Raw genomic sequence first — 22,609 nt, 5'->3', positions numbered from 1 at the left:
GATTTAAAATGATTACATTCATTTAAATAATTCAATTTATAATCCCATAAATTAATTTATTAATATTAAAGCAGTGCATTAATTCAACCCACTGAATACAGTTTAACATGGACATGACTTTATTTTTTATTTTTTTATTAAGTTTCTTATTTATTTATTTGTTTGACAGAGAGAGACCACAAGTAGGCAGAGGCAGGCAGAGAGAGAGGAAGGGAAGCAGGCTCCCTGCTGAGCAGAGAGCCCGATGCAGGACTCGATCCCAGGACCCTGAGATCATGACCTGAGCCAAAGACAGCGGCTTAACCCACTGAGCCACCCAGGTGCCCATGGACATGACTTTAAGTTAAGAGTGGAAGCTTCAGGAGGAGGAGGATCAGGCTGAACTTCAGAGGATGCCAGTCAGCAAACTGGTGAGATCATTCTAAGGCCAAGGTCAAGTCTATGGCAGTGTAGATTTTAAAATTCATTCTTGTTAGTTCACTCAGGAGTGATGGGGGTGGGGCGGCAATGATCCTTAATAATCTAGTTCATAACAAACTGATAAAAATGATGGAATTCTCGTTGACATCACTGTTCTACAAGATGTGCCCGTCAAGCGGACTAGAACATGTCTCTGGCCACACGTTATCTTTTCATTAGATCAAAAGCCTTTGAAAGCTACTTGAATATCAGGAGTAATGATAATAAAAAAGTTCATCCCAAGGCACTTTATTGTTTCATCTGAGCTCACAGCTGACACACTGACATACCTCTCTTCCCATAGTGCTGGAGGGTGATTCTGACAGATTCTGGATGAATGATTCTTCTTTTAAAATACTCTTTATCTGCCGCAAAAGTGCTGCATCAACACATTTCTGCATTTGGTCAGAAGCAGTGGTTAGGAGTCTCGGCTCAAGTCAGTAAGTATTTATTAACTCAATGATTGAATAAATGAATCAGAAATCATTGAAGAGGAAACAAGCCCAATTGAAATTTACCAGAAGAGAATCTATTTTACGTCCGTGTGTTAATTTTTTAGCAAAGCATTTGCAATCATTATCTTTGCAGATGAGAATTGTCCAACCTGCCACCCGGGGCTTCCTCCTTTGAGTTAGGAAAGACTTCAGTCATCAACATTTGTAACTGTACTGGGCTCAATATTTGTGCACTCCCAAATTCATGTGTGACGGTGTTTGGAGACGGGGCTTGGGGTAGTTCACAGGGTTAGGTCCTCCTGATAGGATCAGCAGCCTGATGAGAAGAGAAGAGAGAGGTGCATGCCTGAGGAAAAGACCCTTGTAATGGTGTAAGAGAAGGTGGTTCTCTGCAAGCCAGGCACATGCTCCCCAGTGACCAAATTGGCTGGCACCTTGATCTGGAACCTCCCAGGCCCCAGAACTGTGAGATATAAATGCTGATATTTAAGCCAGCCAGGCTGTCGTGTTCTGTTGTGGCAGCCTGAGATGACCGAGACAGTAAAGTATCTTTCAGAGAAGCACATTGATTCTGAGATGAGATGCAGGATATCCTTTTATTACTCTGCGTGGAAGAGGGTGGCATTTCTGACATCTTCCTGAGCCACCTCTAGAAAGGTCCCATGGAAGCCTCTGTGGGTCCTGTGCTCTGGCTACAGTGGAGGAGAACTGTGGGGGAAGGATGGGATGGATGGTCTCAGTCCTTCTGATAAAGGAGGATGTGAGATCGGGGAGCTGAAATGTGGCCAGGGAGCCTGAGGGAGTGAAGCAGGGTTAGAATTGTTTCCATGAGCAATGCCCCCCAAGAGGTTAACTAAGGACGTAAAGAAGAATGGTGACCAGCCTTGAGGTCCTCACTGAAGGTTACATATTATGGACGGAGAGTTGAGTCATGTGTAGACCCTTCCAACATTCTGTAGGAGCACCTGGCTGCCCAGAAGGAGAGAGACAAGGGAGCTGACTTTGTCACTGGGGACTGACAAGGCAGTTAAGAGCAAAGGATTCCAGAAGGCTTACTGCCATCAAGTAATTAAGCCTTAAATAGAAAGTACTTCAGATAAGCAGGGGGTGGTGCCTGGGTGGCTCAGTCGGTTGGGCATCTGCCTTTGGCTCAGGTCATGATCCCAGGGTCTGGGATGGATGGAGCCCCACGTTGGTCTCTATTCAGCGTGCTTCTCCCTCTCCCTGCCACTCCCCATGCTTGTGCACGCTCTCTCTCACTCTCTGTCAAATAAATAAATAAATAAATAATTTTTTTTTTTTTAAAAAGGAAGCTGGGCAGTGAATATTTCAAAGCAAGGGAAGACTATCCACATGGCTAGGTATGGAATGCTTAGTCAATGAACTTGGGAGTGACTGCCACCTCCCATTGCTAAGATCAAGCCATTTCTCTGGTTTACACTTATGTGGGGGCTCAAGACCTTTCCCCAGCTGACTGATCTCCTTGTATTCTCTATCTTTTGTTTAATTCCATTTTTGCCCTGCCCCTTCAAACTCGAGGCTCCTGTTATTAATACCAATGATCTTCGTGCCCACCCTGGTGGACAGTTTAGTTGAGACTCTGCTGCCACCTAGTGGTCCTGGGTCACTTCGCGTGTCCAGGGTATCCAGGCTAGGAAAGAGGCAAGTGAAATCAAGGCAGTTGAATGCTTGGATATGAATATTCAAGGAGTCTGGAGTTCATGCTGAGAGTAAAGAAAAACAAAACAAAACAAAACAATTAATTGGTATGAGAATGACAGAAGAATGAGTGTTTGTGGTCTCAGAGAATTTTAGAGTTTGAAATCTTGATGATGAAGGAATATCATGTGAGGATAATACCAAAGGAGTGGCTAAGGTTGTGTGCAACTGAAAGAGTCCTGAAGAAAGACATTTAAGTTGAAGGTCAAAGAATTGAGGGCCAGGTTGTTGCAAGGGCCATTTGTATTCTCCACTCAGAGATGACCATCCCTGTGTCAGAGTCTGTGTCTCAGTGACATTTTTCATCTCCCACACTTCCAGACACATTGTTTATAAAATGTTGTTGGAATGGATTTGAACGTTGAAACACTGCTAATGGTGATCGCAGATGATGGAAGGGGTTTCGACTGTGATCTGGTTGGCCTATCCTTTTAGATATGATATCCTTTCAAATATTTGGCTTTCTGGAGCCAAGCGGCTATTTTCAACCTTCCAGTGGCTGTACCAACGTATCTCCACTAGACAGAGGTCCCCATACCTGGTACTTTCCAGCTTCATGTATATCTTCCTAGGGCAGGAAAACATCCTGGGTGTTGCTGTGCGCTCATGGCCTGAAGTGGATATACTATGTTCAGCAATTCTCTTCTTACTTTCCCTGACATTTGTTCTCCACTGTAAACTTGCTGTAAACAAGATTTTCCTCGAGGGATTCTTAATCTGGAGTTCATGGATCCCAGATTTTGGGGAGCCCCTGAAATCAAATGCAAAAATATACTTTGTGAACACTCGTTTATTTTCTCTCTCTCTTTTTAATTTAGCCCTTAAAGGAACGTGTGGCCTGTGAAAGAAGAAGAGCCCTTGCTTCAGGCAACTTGGCTTGCTTTGATCTCGGGCAAGTTTCTGAGCCTCCCAACTCCATCAGCTTTCCCTCCCTTCTGAGTTTGTAAAAGTTCTTGAAAGTTAATTACTCCACTTTTCCATGTTTGTCCAAGGAAGTCTGGAAATCCTGCATGTCTGCTTACTAGGGAATCTGGCTTTTAGTCACACTGTCCTGGGTTGGCAGGGACTTTGGCTAACCCAGAGGGCTGCCCTTCTCCACTCCCTAAAGAGGGATTTCTAGACATTTTTTTCATTCCTTACCAAGTGGAGTCTACATTTCTCCCAACTGAGAGCTCACCCAAATGCTATGCTTGACTCATTCCTGCTGACCCTCTGATTCTCCCATGGGGCTCATGAGCTCTAGAGCCCCAGCTTGCAATGGGTCTCTGGGAGCCCAGTGCCTGAAGGGCTAAATACTGTCAGTGCTTTGAATACCTTGATGAATGAACTCTGGTTACCTTTGATTCTTATGACATCTTTGCAAGCCACTATATCTACCAGGTGGCTTCTTCGTCAGTTGTAGTAACAGAGATCATTTCTTTTCTCTAACTTCTTAACTATGGAAAAATTTCAAACATTTACAAAATTAGGGAGAATAGTATCTTGAATATAATGTACAAATCACTCAGCCTTCATCATTTCATGACCAATATTATTTCATCTGGTCCCCCTTGCTCTCTGTACCTCCCCCTGATTATTTTGAAGCAAATACTATCAGCAGCCCCTCTCATCTATAAACACATTAGTATATATCTCTAAAAGATAAGAATTCTTAATACCACATCACATTTAAAAATTAGCAAAAAATTTCCATGTTTCACTCAGTGTTAAATAGTAGTGGTTGAAGGTAGCTCTTGCTCAGAAAAAACCCTCAATTTCCGTGTTGAGCTAAAAAAACAAAAAGAAAAAAAAAAAAAGAACCACAATTAAACTTTACCTCTAAGCCACCAGGTCAGAATATTCTGCTTCTATTTCTGACAAAATGCATAGATATTTTGCTTCTATCTCTGACAAAAACGCATAGACTGAAGATAAGCGTAAGTCCACCAGAGTAGTCATTTTTGACACTCTGGGTTCAATAACACGAAGATTCAAGTATTTTCGGCAAAGCATCTGCTGATTAAGAAGTCAATAAATAATCACGGGCTTTAGCATTTTTCCCCACAAGTTTTGTGAAAATTTGTCCAATTAAGCCCTTTTTCTGTGCCACAGAGGTTCTTAGCACTAGACGTTGTTAGACCATCTTAGCAGATTCCACCTCAGGTTGGATTTTCTCAACTTGTCGCTGTTCTACACAGACTATTCACAGGAGCCAAGTCTCCAGTCACTTTAGACGTGGCATTCACATCTCAATAAACAATAGTAACTGAACACTATCAGTGGCATCTGGTAACTCATCAAGATACAAGAGAAAATAGAATGATTCGCCTTGGTGTTTTGGGGCTTTGTTCATTTGTTTCTTTTAACTGTTGATGTTGTTCTCGATGTCTTCAGTACTTGGATCTACTGTTCTTACCAAAAGACTTGTTGTCTTAAACAAGTTTATTTTCTCTGGACACATTTTTTCAGCTTCTGCAGCCTAACACCATTTAATTCATTTACTCATGGTCAATGGCTTTCCTTGCTTGCTATGAAATGGGCCACGTGAAACATTGGATTGCAGTCTCATTTCCATTTTTAATTCTTGGGAAGAAGTCCTGCTATAATAAGATATGCGATTTTAAATTTCATAATATTATTGACTATTACTTTTCTGTGAACTGGGAATATTGTAATGGCTGCTTAATCTGGTAATGCGGACATATATTGTGTTGTTTGAGCACAGTTATTGTGTCATTACATAATGAATATAATTCAATAAAAAATAAACCACACTTCACAGTGACTAGAAAGTACAACATTTAGAGTCCACTTTTCTTGTTTTGACATGAAGGATATGCATTGGTACTAAAAAATAAGTAAAATTAAATTAAAGTAGATTAAACATTATGGTACAACAATACGCTTAACACTCTTGACATTGTTTTGAGTGAGTTATGACACCCTGAGCAGCAGTAGAAAGTGTGAGAGTTCCACATGCATTCTCTGTGTCAACTTCTCTATTGTTAACACTTGAATGTGGCCACAGATAATACATAAATGGATGAGTGTGGCTGTCTTGTAATAAAACAACAACAACAAAATAGACACTAATCTTTAATTTCAAGTATTTTTCACATGTCACAAAATACAATTCTTCTTTTGATTTTTTTCAACCATTTAAAAATGTAAAACCTTTTTTAATTTGCAGAACATATAAAAACAGGCACTGGGCCAGACTAGACCCACAGGCCATAGTTTGCTGACCCCTAGTCTAGATTGCCGTACCTCTAAAAAATTCCACAGATGTGTCAGGTTCCTGAATCATTTTAGGGTTTATTTCTTATCATCTCTTCCTTAGACGTTCAAAGTTCTAGCCACGTTCTGCTACCAGGCCCTACTTGGCATGGTGTCATCAGTGTGGTAGACCAGTAACCAGAATGTCGAGATAACCAAGGTCCATCTGTCCATGAGCTACATATTTTCAGCAAGGACCAGACCGATTAATTGAATGGTCATCATGAAGAGCATCCCTTCTGCACCCTTTGAGTAGCTGAGGGTGACATAAATCACTGCAGGATTCTCTGTTGTTTTCAACTTACTACCTTTGCCTAGGGATAGGGATCAGGGAGGACTTTTAGGGATTTCCACTTAGCCTTTCCTACCATGAAGACTTAACTCCACAGAGAACCAATGTGACCATCTTCCATTTACTAAGAATACTACGGCCCTCTGACTTGGGCTTGGACTCCATCTATCACTTGGCCTCTAAACATCCCTCTTGAGTAAGGATGATGATGCTATTTGGGGCCACTTGGCTCCATGTCAGCCTATCCATAGCCTCAAAATAACCTGAGTATTCACTTTCCCAATTGTGTTTTTAATTGGGTGAATGTCTGTAGACTCCTTGGAGGAAGGATTTTTAATCCTTCTGTACTGTAACCACTTGCTATGGTGCTTCAGAGCCCTTCCTCAAGGGGACAATGGATGCTGAGACTGAAAACTGTCTGAACTTTTGAAGCTAGACAGGAGACCATGACTTTCCATTGAGGGGAACAACTGACAAGTTTTTGGGGGGATATAGAAATCAAGCAATACCCTCACTGTCTGTGGTTACTGCTCCTAGGTTACCACGGCTTATTGGTTTTTGCCACAAATTCCCAAGGGTCGGCTCTTCCAGGCTGTCACTGTTGCCCATTAGGGTAATTGCATCTGCCTGGCTTATTATGGCAATTAACACAGCTGATTAATTCCACCAATCCTGCCTTCACTCTGACAGTTTTGTGCTATTGGCTAGCTTCTGCTATTCCAGAACCCTATCATCCCCCTTTCAAACCAGGGAGCCCATTTCCCCTGCATATCTCTTACTGTCTGTCAACCCTGGCCTACAGAAACAGACAATATTGAGTTTGTCAAGATGATGGTGTCTCCCTTCCAAAGCATTCCTTTCTAGCTGAGTGAAGAGTGTCCTCTGGGTTTTCCTGAGAGAAGCACTGTCATCTTCTGATTTCATGGTGTCACACGGTAAGTCACTTCTAACACACCCACCTCCCTGAGCCTTTCACACTTTTCTCAGCCAAGGAATTTCCAGAATCTCTACCTCATTCACTATAGTTAATCATTTTTTACAACCCTTACTGAAGAGATATTTTGGTGCACCTGGGTGGCTCAGTCAGTTAAGCACCTGCCTTTGGCTCAGGTCATGATCTCAGGATACTGGGATCAAGCCCCATGTTAGGCTCCCTGCTCAGCGGGTGTCTGCTTTTTCCTCTCACTCACCCTCTATGCTCTCTATCTCTCTCAAATAAATAAGTAAAATCTTTAAAAAAATCAATAAAAAATGAAAAAATCATAGGGAACAAAATAAGTAAAATCTGCATGCCATAATAATGTGAACTGGTCTCAGAGACTGGGAAGTAGCACCATAGGTGCCCTAAAAAAGTCTTAGTTATTTGCAATTGAGCTCAATGATGGTGACTTCTCACCCATAGTGCAGTGGTTGCAGATCAAAGAAGCTTTCATGAAGGAGCTGATATTTAAAAGGAGTCTGAAGTCCTGAGTATGATTTTGAAAGACATAGGGAAAGAAATCCTTCCAGGGAGAGAGAACAATAGGAAAAGGCATGGCAGAGTGATCCCAGGGATGAGAAATTCAATTTAGATGAAACAAAGAACCCATGTGGAGACATCATAGAAAACAAAGATTGAAAAACACGTTTCATTTCTATGCTGAAAGTACTGGGCTCCAGGGAGCACTATTTCTATGTCAGAGGGAGGCACAGGAGTGCCTAATTGGAATTCTAGTATTCTCCTTAGTATTTTTCAAATCATTACTTGGGATCTTCAGGTCCTCGTTTGTAAACTATACCTGAAGATAGAGTAGGTGAGACTAAGACTCTGCTAAGGAGCTCAAGGGCCGGGACGTGCCGAGTCAGAGCAGTGACTGGGGCCAGCTACCCCAGACTGCTCCATGGCAGTGATCCAGAGAATAGGGAGAGCTTTGGAGTTCTCATTCTGCCTACCAGCCAGAAGTAGCTGAAGTAGAAGAAGAACCCCTCCAGTGAATCCCTCTTTCCTTGAAGCCCAGGTACTGCCTCGCTCTAGTCTGGTCCTGGTCTGAATACAGAAAGAGAATGGTGTACAACTGTGTTGGACCCGATGAGCAAAGGGCCTTTTCCCTCTGAAGTTGATCGCTTTCACTTCGTTTTCAAGGTGGACACTGGAGTCCAATATCAGTATTCTGTATTTACGTGAACAAGCTTATGCTTTCCCCTCACTTGATCTTCAAAGGGAAGAGTGTTCTTAGAACACTCCTAAAGTGCTAGAAACACATCTTGAACCTCTGTCCCCCGCCCAGGCAGTTGAAAACATATTACATCCCTCATCAGTTATACTCCCCATTCCTGCAGACATTTTTCATAGGAGATTATTTTGGGCTTGCACCATCCCAGCCCCTTCTTCTGGACGCCTGTGCTTTGATGCTGCCCCTTGACAATATGATACCAGGCAGAGTATTCTGTTTCCCAGGTACAGGCTGACAAGGGAAGGAAAAATAAAAGTGTTCCTTTACCTTGGCCCAAATACTAAAATTCTTTTTTTCTAGGTTAATATTTCCTTTGGGTTTTGTTTTTTTGTTGTTTTGTTAGGAAGCAATGACTTGCTGTTGACTCATATTTAGCTTCCAGCCAACAGAAACCAGAGTCTTTTCTTTTTCCCTGGGTGATGCTATTCAGCCATCTCAACCCCACCCAGGTCTTGGACAGTTGTTCATTTTTATAGACCTAAGTAAAGGACCTCTCATGTGAGTTAAATTCCATCCCACTGGGTTCGTTTCTCCTAGATTCTAGCCTTTGGCACATTAACTCTCCTGTCCTAGATCTTTATTTATTTGAAAGACAGAGAGACAATGAGAGAGGGCTCACACAAGTAGGGGAGGAGCTGAGGCAGAGAAGAGAGAAAATCCAAAGCAGACTCCTTGCTGAGCTCAGAGCTGCACTCAGGGCTCAATCTCACAACCCTGAGATCCTGACCCAAGCCGAAATCAGGAGTCAAAGCTTAACTGATTGAGCCAACCAGGAGTCCCTCAAGGAACAACTTTTATCTTCACTGGTCTTCTTTACAGTTTTTTATTGTCTGTTTCATTTATTATTGCTCTAATCTTTATTAGTCCTTTCCTTTTGCTAGCTTTGAGTTAAGTTTGCTTGCCTTTTTCTAAGGCATAAAGTTGGGTCATTGGTTTGAGACCTTATTTATTTATTTATTCATTTATTTTAGAGAGAGAGAGAGCACTGATGAACAGGGTGAGGGTCAGAGGGGGAGGGAGAGGGAATCTCAAGCAGACTCCACGATGAGTACAGAGCCCAAGGCAGGGCTCAGTCTCATGACCCGGAGATCATGACCTGAGCTGAAACCAAGAGTCAGTGCTTAGCTGACTGAGCCACCCATGCAACCACTTTCTTCCTTTTTAATGTAACTCTTTACTGCTATAAATTTCCCTCTGATCACTGCCTTCTCTGCATCCCACTGGTTTTAGTATGCTGTGCTTTCACTTTCACTCATCTCAAAGTATTTACTAATTTCTGTTGCAATTCCTTAGTTAACCCATTGGTTGTTTAAGAGTGTGTTGTTTGATTTCCATATATTTGTAATTATATGCTACTTTAAATCATACTTCAGAAACTTGTTAAATTCAGAATGTCTATAATATGAGGAATCTGTATCCCACCCTAATTTAGGACCTTATTGGAATCCTTACTAAACCTCTTTTTCTTGATATTTATCGTGCCATCTAGACAAATTGTTTTTGGATTCTGATTTTATCATTAGATACATTTGGCTTTGAAGTCTTTTATCAAATAAATGCTAAAAATGTGGGATAGGATTGGCTAAGGATAAACCTGTCTTCATAATTAAGTTAACAGTTGCAGTTCACTGTATTAATCTTTTTCACTTTATTAAAAAGGGTTAGGATTGAAGATCCCAGCCTACCTTCTTTAGACTATAAATCCCTAATACAAATCCCTAACAAATCCCTAATACAAATTACAAATGTAATTTAATATACTATAATCTTGCTGTGATGGTTAATTTTATGTATCAATTCAGCTGGGCCACAGTGCCCAAATATTTAGTCAAACATTATCCTAGAGGTTTCTGTGAAACTATTTTTTGGATATGATTAACATTTATTTATTTATTTTTTAAAGATTTTATTTATGTATTTGACAGAGAGAAAGATCACAAGTAAGCAGAGCAGCAGGCGGGGGAGGGGGAGCAGGCTCCCCACTGAGCAGAGAGACCAGATGCGGGGGGGGGGGGGGGGGGGGGGGGACGACTGGATCCCAGGACCCTGAGATCATGACCTGAGCCGAAAGCAGAGGCTTTAACCCACTGAGCACCCAGGCGCCCTGGATATGATAAACATTTAAATTAGCAGACTATGAGTAAAGCATACAACCCTTCACAAAGTGGATGGGTCTCATTCAATCAGCTGAAGCCCTTATAGGAAAAGACTAGCCCCAGCAAGAACTCAAACTATACCTCTTCGCTGAGTCCCCACTCCATCAGATTTTTGACTTGCCAAGCCTCCACAATCATGTAAGCCAATTCCTAAAAATAAATCTCTCTTTATACACATACATCCTGTTATTTCTGTTTCTTTGGAAAAGTGACTGATAAACTTGCTATGAAGAACCATTCTGAAACTAAAATATTTTCTTTTAGCCCTGTGATTTGTACTTTGTTTCCAGAGTAAGATTTTACTGCAAATCCAATATATCCTCTCCTGTTGGATTTCATCATTCATTCCTTTGACAAATATTTCTGAACATCTACAATGCACCAGGCTCTGAGCATGAGGCAGAGAACAAATAAGGACATATATAGCATGTCAAATGGTGGTAAGTGTTACGGAAAACACTTTGGAGAAGGACAGGATGCAGGGGGTGTTTACCAGGAGGCAGGAATGTTATCACATAGGGTAGTATGCTAGGTACCTTCCATTTGCTTCTCTAGATCTGTTCCCCACCCTTCTCCCCCTCCATTATCTGTCATAGGAGGCTAATGTGTATGGACTACACAGTATGCTCTTTTACACTTGGCTTTCACTTGGATTCGGCTAGTGGGAGCATTGGCAAGAGACCAGAGGGAAAGAAGAGAGTAGATTTGGGGTATTTCTTCTTCTGACTCCTTTCTTACTGTATTACAATGGTATGGCTATGTCTTTCTACTGAAGGTTTGTCTAATTGGATGGCCATCTCACCACACTTGACTCTCTTGGGATTCTAGGAGCCGCCCTTCCCTTGTGGCAAGAATTGGGGTGATTCTTTACTCCAAGGGACATTTGTGGATGTGTGGAGGCAATTTGGGTTGTCTCATTGAGGGGAATGCTACTGGCATCTAGTGGGCAGAGGACAGAGATGATGCTATGCATCCTTAAAATGTGCAGGATAACCCTCCCCCAATCACATAGAATTATCTGGCCAAAGATGTTGATAGTGCTGAGGTTGAGAAGCCCTGACTTGCCCCCTTAAGCCTGCAAGTTGTGAGTAATGGCACCCAGCTGTTACTGGCCCAGAGTGACTATACCATCCCTTGTTGTTTTTCCAAAACCAAACAACACTTATGTAAACAGTCCTTTTATTAAGCTCTCCTCAAATTACAAATTTCCTTCTGGGACTGAAACTGATATAAGTTGTCCAGTCAGAATCCAGTGAATACAACAGAAATAGGTCTGAAGAATAAAAAGAGAGGAATTTATTGGAAAGACTTGGGTACTGGAAGACCTGAGAGGCCAAATAATTAACATTAGAGAAATCTGGAAAGCAGCAATGGCTGGAAGCCACTAGCATTCCTAGGCTGAAGGAACAAAGGAAATATATGGCGTTATCAGATCCGAAAGGCTAGAGTTGCCTGGGAGCTATTTCAAGAGGGACTAGAGCCATGGGGCAAATTCACTGCCGCCTGGAGATGCAGCCTGAGATAGGACAAAATACCCCGCCTCCCCTTCCACCCTCCCACTCTCCAGTCTTTTCTTGGCACTCCCACTGACTGAACCCAACCAGAAGCCAGCTGACGTAGGAGTCCGAGGAAAGCAGCCTGTAGAAGAAAACAAAGTTGGGCAAGGGAATGATCAGAGAACATGCAGGTTCATGCCCAACAAAGTCCTTCTAAATAAGACGACATTTCAGTAAGGACTTTGAAGTATGAAGAGGCAAATCATGTAGATATCTGGAATAAGAATGTTCTAAACAAAACAAAACAAAACAAACCCAAAGAATATTCTAGGTTGCAGGAGGAAGTGCAAAGATCCTAGGTGGTAACACTCTTAGTATATTCTTAGTATATTAAGAAGAACATATTGCTAATGATCCTACAATGGAAGAATGAGCAAGAGAATGGTGGGAGAAGAGATCAGAAGTTAAGACAGGCAGCAGACCAGATGATACTTTATTTGCCATGCTATGGACTTCCCTTTTGCCTCTGAGATGAAATCATTGATGAGTTTTGAGCAAAGGAGTAACATGATGTGACTATGGCTTTGAAGGATCCTTGTGGCCGCTGTGAGGAAAATATACTTTAATGGAGCGAGAGATGAAGAGAGAGAACAGTTGTGAAGTTATCTTAATAATCTCTGCAACGTAGCTTGAGTGAGGGCCCAAGAGATAGATGAGGAGAGGTAGGATTTTGTATATCTGTTGAGTGTAAAACCAACAGATTTTTATGTTGTTGGGTGATATGTGGGTGTGAAAGAAAAGAGTGAAGTCAAAAATGACTTCAACTGGAGAAGTGCTGTTTGGAGGGAAAATCGGGAGTTCACCAGTGGTAACATGAAGTTTGAAATGGAGACTGGATCTCCATATAGAGCTGTGAGGAAAGGCCATTGGATATATGTTTCCGGAATTTGGGGGAGGTTGGGGTGAATGATATAAATGTGGGAATTACTGGCATGTAAATAGTATTTGTCTTCATTTGGGTTCCTCTAGAAGCAGACTCTGGTAAGAATTTGAGTGCATACTGGGTATTTACCCCAAAGATACAAATGTAGTGAAAAGAAGGGCCATCTGTACCCCAATGTTCATAGCAGCAATGGCCACGGTTGCCAAACTGTGGAAAGGGCCAAGATGCCCTTCAACGGACAAATGGATAAGGAAGATGTGGTCCATATACACTACGGAGTATTGTGCCTCCATCAGAACGGATGAATACCCAACTTTTGTAGCAACATGGATGGGACTGGAAGAGATTATGCTGAGTGAAATAAGTGAAGCAGAAAGAGTCAATCTTCATATGGTTTCACTTATTTGTGGAGCATAAGAAATAACACGGAGGACATGGGGAGATGGAGAGGAGAAGGGAGTTGAGGGAAATTGGAGCGGGAGATGAACCACGAGAGACTATGAACTCTGAAAAACAATCTGAGGGTTTTGAAGGGCCAGGGGGTGGGAAGTTGGGGGAGCCTGGTGGTGGGTATTATGGAGGGCATGTATTGCATGGAGCACTGGGTGTGGTGCATAAACAATGAATTCTGGTACACTGAAAAAAATTTTTAAAAAATAAAAAATTTAAAAAAAAAGAAAGTGGAAAAAAAACACAAGAATTTGAGTTCAACCAGTTTATCTGGGAGGCAAGTCCAGGAATTATTGCCCAGAAGAGAAGAAGTGAGACCAGAAGAGGAAGGAAGTCAATTATAGGTGCATTATGAAGTAAGCTATCCTCGTCGGCAATTGAAATTCATCCCCATTGTGGAATTCTGGGAAAGAGTGTAGAATAGGCCTCAAGGTATCCTGGGGGATCAGAAAGCTAAGTTGTTTATCCACCAGATTGCCATCTATCTTTGATTGTGGGCTTGTTCTGAGGAACATGAACTCTCCAGCATGTCCAGGTTCTCCACAGGACAGTCCAGTACTTCCACGGACAATAAAAGGCCCCAGGGCAGAAGGGCAGAAGTGAGGTTCCCAGTAAGCAGCCCTCAGTGTGCAGAGGTCTTGAAGGATAAAGGTGGGACCCCGCCCCCCAACAGCATGAGACGATCTAACATCTCCCCAAGACTGGGTGAGATTAGAGAGAGAAGGCGTCTGGTCACTGAAGCTCTATAGTGTTCCATCATTCAGAGGTCAAGAAAACGAGAAGGAACCAACAAAGGAGACTGAGGAGAGGCCTGTGAAAAAGAGAGAGTGGAGACCCAAAAGCCAAGTTCAGAAAGTACTCCTAGCAGCTGGAAGAGATTAATTATCAAATGCTACAAGAAAGCTCATGGAAGTGAGGACTGAGGAAGGGCCATTGGATTTAGCAACTTGGAGGTCACTGAAGACCTTGAGGGGATCAATTTTGTAGCTGGGGTTCAAGATAGGGAGTGAGTTCAACAGAAAAGAGAAATCAGAGATAGCCTGTATAGACAACTTTTTAAACATAGTTTGGTGTAGAGAAGTTGTATGCTAGCCAGAGGGGCATGTGAGAACCAAAAGAGATGGGTGTGTGTGTGTGTCTGTGTGTCTGTGTGTGTGTGTGTACATGTACGTGCATGTTTAAGATGGGAAATATTCCAGCATGTTTGTTTGTTGATAAGACTAATCCGGGCAAGAGGGAAAAGCTGATAATGAAGGAAAGAGACAGAAAGTCATAGAAGTGATATCCTTGGTACACAAGAGAAAATGGAATCTGGACACAGCTAAACATAGCTCCCTTAGGAGCACAGATACTCATCGACGGTAACAGAGTTTTGAAAGGCAGAGAGTAGGACCTTAGATGTGGATAGGTGGTGGAGTGCATGGAAATTCATTTCTGAATCGCAGTATTTTTCACAGAAGCAAGGACATCTGCTAACATTTGAGGACTGAGGAGAAGTGGTTGAATATTGAGGAGAGAGGTGTGAAATAGTCATTCAGCATTAGGAATAGCTCAGAGGACAGTTTAACTTTGTTACCCTCGGTAAATGCTGGGAGCTGGACTTCCTCTCTGGGCTTCTTGACTCTGGTGAGCTCTGCTGCTAGCCAGCAAGAAGTCCGAGCACAGCATCCATTTAACTGGGAGAGCTGTGAATAATTCATTCCAGTTTACAAGAGGCTGAGTATAGTACGACCAGAGGGATTGTAAAAAGCGAGAAAGGTGTGTTTGAAGTAGCCCCACCTTCTATAAAAATGTCTTAACTACTTTTGTAGGTAAGGCTCACATCTTTGATGAGCCTCTGGTCAAAGATTCTACTAAGAAAACTCTTGAGACCTGGAGCTGGATATTCTGGACTTTCGTTTTACCCCTGGCCCAGGAAGAGTTAAGATACTGTGTCTTTCTGTCCCAGTGTCTAGTTTCCGAAGAAGGTCAAACAGCGCATTTACCAGTGCTCAGAAGACACCGATGGCATAAAGCCTCCAGATGTGGGCAATGGAAGGGAGGGCACAGGGGGTTGAATATCATGCCTCCCCCAAAATACATCCAAGTTCTAACTCCTGGAGACTGTGAATGTGACCTTGTTTGAAGACAGGATCTGAAAGAAAGAAAGAAAGAAGAGAGAGAGAGAGAGAGAGAGAGAGAAAGAACGAACGAAAGAAAGAAAGAAAGAAAGAAAGAAAACAGGATCTTTGCAGATGTAATTAAGGAGCTTGAGATGAGATCATCGTGGGTTTTGGGTAGCCCCAAATCTAGGACTGGTATCCTTCCAAGAGAGGGGAGAGGAATATTGGAGACACATAGAGAGGCAGAGGACAATGTGAATTTGGAGACCGATACTGGCATGCAGCATCTACATGAGCCAAGGATGGCTGGAAACCACCAGAAGTGAGGAGAGAGCCACAGAATAGTGTCCCCCAGCGTCTCCAGAGGAAACCAACCCTGCTGTCCCCTTGATTTCAGACATCTGGCCTCCTGAACTGAGAGAAGACAGATTTCTATTGTGTTAAACCACCAGGTATGTGGTGATTTGTTACGGCAGCTATAAGAAACTGATGCAGAGAGAGAACTCATATTTTGATAAAGTGCAAAGTGCAAGGTCAGGAAAATAATAATGAAGCATTCTCGGGACTAGGGAAGGAGGCTGGATCCACTTTCATTTCCTAAAACCTTGGGGGTGTTTCCTTTAGTTTCCCTTTACAAGACTATATGGCTCCTCCTCCAGAAATCACGTTTCCTGACAATCTGGAAAGCCTGCAGACTCTGAGTCCACTGTCTCATCTCCATGAAAGTGTTTGCAAGGATCTTGCTCCCCAGGAAGTCCTACCCTGCTTCTGCAGTCCTGAAATTTCTGTTTGTAGCAGGTCTGAGAAGAGAAGTCTTCCCTTGGAGAGAGCAGCCTCCTTGACACCGGTCTCTCCCTGGATTCCTGATTTGTCTCATCTGGAATGAAAAGAAATAAGAACTTGCACCGCACTTGGATATATCAGAGCTTTTAGTCATTCTGTTCTTTACTTTAAGTGCTCTCACTCCACTTAGGGAGCTCCTGCCTCTCCTTGAGGACCTGCTCAAATGCCTTCTGCTCTGGGAAGGCCTCCCTAGAACCACAGAATCAATTCTGTTTTCCTCTACGCTCCCATAGAATTTGTGCACCTCTGTTCAAGGACTTATTAAAGTTCATTACAGCTTATTTTTTATATTTTTGTCTTACCTGAAACACTCCAGAGGAAGTGTTATTCACAGCTGAATCGCCAGCACTTGGTCCAGAAGCCAGCTCAATAAATGCTTTCTGTATAAAAAAGGAAAGCAACATCTTAGAAAATCTGCAATAACCAAATTCAAAGCTTCTCAAAAATATGCAACTGCTGTTAATTAACTTCATCTATTTTGGATATCAAACCATTAGCATTTGGCAGAAGAACAAAGCAACATAGAAATTAGCATGACCTATATGAGGGTAGAGTTCAGCGCAGAATTTTGGAGGTAAGTTTGGCTGCTTTGCCATTATGATCAGAGAGAAACTTCTCTCCTGCAGATAAAAAGGGTAATGTTACCCTACAGATGGCAAATTTCTTCAACCCATGGGAGGTAGGTTCTTCATATTTGGAAGGAGAGTTTAGCAAAAACTTTCTAGAATTGGGGTGCGTGGGTGGCTCAGTGGGTTAAGCCACTGCCTTTGGCTCAGGTCATGATCTCAGCGTCCTGAGATGGAGTCCCGCATCGGGCTCTCTGCTCAGCAGGGAGCCTGCTTCCCTCTTTCTCTCTCTCTGCCTGCCTCTCTGCCTACTTGTGATTTCTCTCTGTCAAATAAAAAAAAAAAAAAAATCTTAAAAAAAAAAAAACTTTCTAGAATCAACCACTGAAGAAGTACACTGAGCCACATTTCCTTCATCTGGCCACTGCAGAAGGCTCAAGAGTTTACAGCAGTTGGTGTGCAATGCAATGTTATCATTTGGTTTACCCAAATGTCTCCTTGCATCATGTTTTGTTTGGAGTTATACCTGGAGTTTGTTTGTTTGTTTGTTTGTTTTTAAGGTGTTATTTATTTATTTGACAGAGAGAGATCACAAGTAGGCAGAGAGGCAGGCAGAGAGAGAGGAAGGGAAGTAGGCTCTCCGTCAAGCAGAGAGAGAGCCCAATGCGGGGCTCGATCCCAGGACCCCAGGATCATGACCTGAGCCGAAGGCAGAGGCTTTAACCCACTGAGCCACCCAGGCGCCCCTATACCTGGAGTTTTATGTATCTGAAAACATCCAGGAGGAATCTTTAGTTGTAGAAGAAAAATAGACTGTGCTCTAAGCTTTTATGTGAACATGCTCCAGGGAAAAGATGAAAACATATAAGTGAACAGAGCTGAGAGTATGAGAGGAAGGTCTGAGTAGGTAAGGATACATGTTCCCATGGGAACAAACAGTTGCTGCCAACAAAAAAACCATGGGAAAAGGTTACAGACTCCTTCTATGATTCAGATTAAAATCAAATTTGTAAAGGAGTCAAAATACACATGAATCATCTGCTCTTTCATCTGCATGGTCATTACTATCTCCAAGTCAAAAGCTGGCCAAGAGTCACAATGAGAACCAGCCTGTTGTGACGACTGGAGAAGTTTGTACTAAAAAAATATCTCCCCACCAAGAAATTCCGACAGCTGCTACCATCCGCCATATACCATTTAACTTCCTTGGCCCCTGAAGACCCCGATATGCAGGTACTACGGTCTATCTCACCTAATTTGTGACCACTTCCCCATTTTGATCAAGATGTTCTTCTCACTAGCCCCTACATATTCATGTTCATTCATAGCTCCAAAATTTTACTCACACTCTTTTTTTCCACCTCTCAGTGCATTTTCCCTCTCCATCTATTCAAATCAATTCATTCTTAAATTCTAGTCCCATTACCATCTGATTAGGGGGGGTTGTCATGATTGCAGATCATACTGTTATCTCCCTGCTCTCAATTCCTCTACTGCCACTTGAGACCTAGAATCCCAAAATGCTTCTTTTGAAATCAATCCATCATTTATGGACACTCATTGGGTCCATACACTGCTCGGAGCATAATGGAGATTTCTGGTTGGTCTTCTAGCTATTGTCTTTGCTGGTCACCATTTTAAACAATTCTTTCCTTCCCAAAGATGACCCAGATAACAAGGCTTTTCTTCCTTTTAAACCCTATTTAAGAGAAATGTTTCTCCCCCTTCTTAGCAAGAAAGAACCAGTGTGTACTAAACTGGTGAAAACTATTGAACTCTTAACCTTTAACCCCTTTCAAATGGAATAAACCTCAGTTAGAGCACAAATCAGTTATTCATCAAGGAAACCCTATGCAGATAAAATACTGGTTTGGGGTACCACTTGGAGTAAGTGCTCTGAATCCTAGTTTCTGGAAATCCAGGCTGTGGAATCACTAAGAGGCATATTCCACGGTCAGGATGCAGAACGAGAGTAATTCTTTGGGAATCTGAACCTCGCAGAGAAAAATAAACAAACAAGGCTGGAACCAGATCTCAGAGTCTGGCAATCGCAGTTTAGTCACGAACAGGTAATGGCTGTTTCTAGGTCAGTATCATCTCTGTATCAAGAAACTGTTCTTGGACACTGAGAAATTTAGCCTGGTATTTTGAAAAGTCACTCTAGTTCACTTGTTCTGAGTGAGAGTAAAACTGAAGAAAAAAAAATTTTTTTTCCTCCCTTTAATTGAACAAACTGTAGCCTGTACTTGAATGACTTTCCTATAGCTTATCCACTGTGGAAGGTTACTGTCAAAAATAAATTACCCTTTTCCCCTTTACCTCTGTCTAAGGAATATCCTCTCCTACTCCTTTACTTTGGCTTGGCCACTGACGTTCTTTGGCAGTTGGCACATGGATGAACATGCTTGAGTGATTGGGCTTGCCCTCTTGCACTTCTGTTATCACCACGAGAAGAGCATGTCTTGACTAGCCTCTGGTCTAAAGAGGGTGAAGACATACAGAGCAGCCTCCCCACTGACCTCCAGCTATGTGAGATTAAGTGATTATTATTTTAATGTACTGAGTTCTGGGGAAAGTTTGTTACACAATGTTTGTGGCGATAGCTCACTGAGGTAAATATCAATGACCTCACGGCCAGATTTTCTGGAGTTCTATGTCAGTTCTCAGAAAATCCGATTCTTGACGCTTAAAGATGCAAATATAGAGCGCCTGGGTGGCTCAGTGGGTTAAACCTCTGTCTTCGGCTCAGGCCCAGGATCAGGCCTGGGATCGGGCCTCACATCGGGCTCTCTGCTTGGCCGGGAGCCTGCTTCCCCCCTTCTCTCTCTGCCTGCCTCTCTACCTACTTGTGACCTCTCTCTGTCAAATAAAATCTTAAAAAAAAAAAAAAGAAAAAAGATGCAAATATAGTATTTTCCTATGGGCTTCTAGATCAAATGACATAGTGTCCTTCAGACAAATACTTCTTTTTTTCTTTGATTTCTGACATCATGTTTCCTACTGAGTATTGTGACTGCTCACAGAGAAATGTGGTGTCTCTATGTGCATAGGTACTTGAGTCAATGCTCAGAGCAATCTGATGGTGACCCTTCAATCTATCACTGTGTCGTGGACTGCCGGAAACTTGAAGGTAGGAGGCTCTATGAGTCAGGAGCTCAGCAAGAAATACAGAGTACCCTCACCTTTGTAGTGTAGAGGCTTTTTTTTTTTTTTTTTTAAGATTTTATTTATTGATTGACAGAGGGAGACAGCACAAAGAGTGAGAGCACGCGAGCATGAGGGGGGTGGTGCGTGCAGAGGGAGAGGAAGAAGCCGACTCCCCACTGAGCAGGGAGCCCGATGTGGGCCTAGGTCCCAGGACCCCAGGATTATGACCCAAGCCGAAAGCAGATGTTTAACCGACTGAGCCACCTAGGTGCCCCATGTGGAGGTTTTTAGTAAAGGAACTATTTATAGAGATATGGGTAGGGTTAGAGGAACCCAGGAGGGAGGAACCAGAGACAAGGGACAGTGGGGAGCAGTTGCAATCCCCATCCTGAGCAGCAGGGGGAGCCGGCCCTGTTATCAGCGCCTGGTTGAGAACTAGCTAAAGCCAGAGGGACTGACTGGCCCGCGGCAGCCGCAGTCTATGAGGCCATAGACAAAAAGGGAAGCAGTGGGTGGGAGGGAATAAATGCCCTGGCATCTCTTTCCTCCCACATTCTGAACTCCTGCTGGTGACTCCTACTTGCTAGAGGATGACACAGTCCATAGAGGTCAGCTTCCCAGGGCAAAGAACACAGCAGAGGAAAACAGAGCTGACCTGGGGGAGAATCAAAGAATAAGGAGAATACAGACATACCCCAGATGCTGCAGATTCAGTTCCAGACCACCCCAATAAAGGGAATACTTCAACAATGTGAGTTAAGTGAGTTTTTTGGTTTCCTGGTGCATATAAAAGTTATGTTTACACTTGTCTATTAAGTGTACACTAATAGCTTTATGTCTAAAATATGTACATACCTTCATTAAAAATACTTTATTGCTGAAAAGTGCTAATGACCAACTGAGCTTTCGGTGAGTCATCATCTTTTTGATGGTGGAGGGTCTTGCCTCAGTGCTGATGGCTGCTCACTGGTTGGGATGGGGCTTGCTTAAGGCTGGGGTGGGTGTTGTGATTTCTTAAAATGACACAACAGAGTTAGCACAGCCACTGCCTCTTCCTTTTACAAATGCTTTCTTTGTAGCATGCGATGCTCTTTGATGCTATTTTACCCTTGGTAGAACTTCTTCCAAAACTGGCAGTCAGGCCTCCGTAACCCTGCTATTGCTTTATCAGCTAAGCGTGTCGTATTCTGCATCCTCTGTTGTCATCTTGACAGTCTTCACACCATCTTCATCGGGAGTAAATTCCCATCTCAAGAAACCACTTTCTTTTTTTTTTTTTTTAATTAACATTTAATGTATTATTAGCCCCAGGGGTACAGGTCTGTGAATCACCAGGTTTACACTTCACAGCACTCACCATAGCACCTACCCTTCCCAATGTCCATAACCCAACCACTCTCTCCCTCCCCTCCTCCCCCCAGTAACCCTCAGTTTGTTTTGTGAGATTAAAAGTCTCTTATGGTTTGTCTCCCTCCCAATCTCATCTTGTTTCATTTATTCCTTTCCTATGCCCCAATAGGAATTGCCTCTCAACTTCCGCATATCAGGGAGATCATATGATAATTGTCTTTCTCTGATTGACTTATTTCACTAAGCATAATACCCTCTAGTTCCATCCACGTTGTCACAAATGGCAAGATTTCATTTCTTTTGATGGCTACATAGTTTTCCATTGTGTACATATATCACATCTTTATCCATTTATCTGTTGATGGACATCAAGGTTCTTTCCATAGTTTGGCTATTGTGGACATGGCTGCTATAAACATACGGGTGCACGTGCCCTTTCGGATCACTATATTTGTATCTTTAGGGTAAATACCCAGTAGTGCGATTGCTGGGTGGTAGGGTAGCTCTATTTTCAACTTTTTGAGGAACCTCCATGCTGTTTTCCAGAGTGGCTGCACCAGCTTGCATTCCCACCAACAGTGTAGGAGGGTTTCCCTTTCTCTGCATCCTCGCCAGCATCTGTCATTCCCTGACTTGTTAATTTTAGCCATTCTGACTGGTGTGAGGTGGTTATCTCATTGTAAGAAACCACTTTCTTTGCTCGTCCACAAGGAGCAACTTATCTGTTAAAGTTTTATCACGAGTTTACAGCAATTCAAATACAAGAATAATGAAAAAGTTTGAAATATTCTAAAGGACTATCAAAATATTAAGTCAGAGACCTCAAACTGAACAAACATTGGGAAAATGGTGCCGATGACCTCGTGTGACTCAGGGTTGCCACAAACCTTCAAACTGTAAAATAAATAATAAAAATGCAGTACCTGTGAAGCACTTAAACCCAAGCATGATTGCAGAGGTTTACTAACGCCTGACCCAGTTTCCTCAGAGAAGAAAAAATGGCTAGGAGGGAGGGCAAGAAAGGTGTGATGTTTATAAGGATATTGGTTAGGGAAAGTGTACAGTCTTTCATTGTTAATTGATCAGCAAAAAGATGGAGAATTAAGGAATCTGTGATCGGACCAGTAGGTTTCTTGGCCCTGCTCTAGGTTGACTTCAAGAAT

The 22,609-nt window shown here is 42.6% G+C and overlaps 1 protein-coding gene across 3 annotated transcripts in view; it reads right to left on the bottom strand.

The window, feature by feature from the left end:
• LOC309845694 (uncharacterized protein) overlaps window positions 1–22,609 on the bottom strand; it is a 60,513-nt gene that overhangs the window by 15,808 nt on the left and 22,096 nt on the right. The window contains exons 1-4 of one of the 3 annotated variants that reach the window (XM_082693981.1): window positions 20,952–21,453; window positions 16,686–16,763; window positions 16,302–16,417; window positions 3,172–3,384 (exon numbers count right to left, since the gene is read on the bottom strand). In XM_082693981.1, the coding sequence (XP_082550107.1) occupies window positions 3,172–3,384; window positions 16,302–16,417; window positions 16,686–16,763; window positions 20,952–21,017 (473 nt within the window). In that variant the 5' untranslated portion in view covers window positions 21,018–21,453. Of the gene's footprint in view, window positions 1–3,171; window positions 3,385–15,653; window positions 16,418–16,685; window positions 16,764–20,951; window positions 21,454–22,609 lie in introns of those variants that run through there. The other 2 variants (XM_082693982.1, XR_014301429.1) reach the window with 2 other exon arrangements.

Source organism: Mustela nivalis (assembly GCF_964662115.1).
Source record: "Mustela nivalis genome assembly, chromosome: 12".
In the NCBI taxonomy this organism is placed as follows: domain Eukaryota; kingdom Metazoa; phylum Chordata; class Mammalia; order Carnivora; family Mustelidae; genus Mustela; species Mustela nivalis.
Note: the sequence above shows the minus strand (reverse complement) of the source record. Positions and strands in the feature narration are given on the sequence as shown.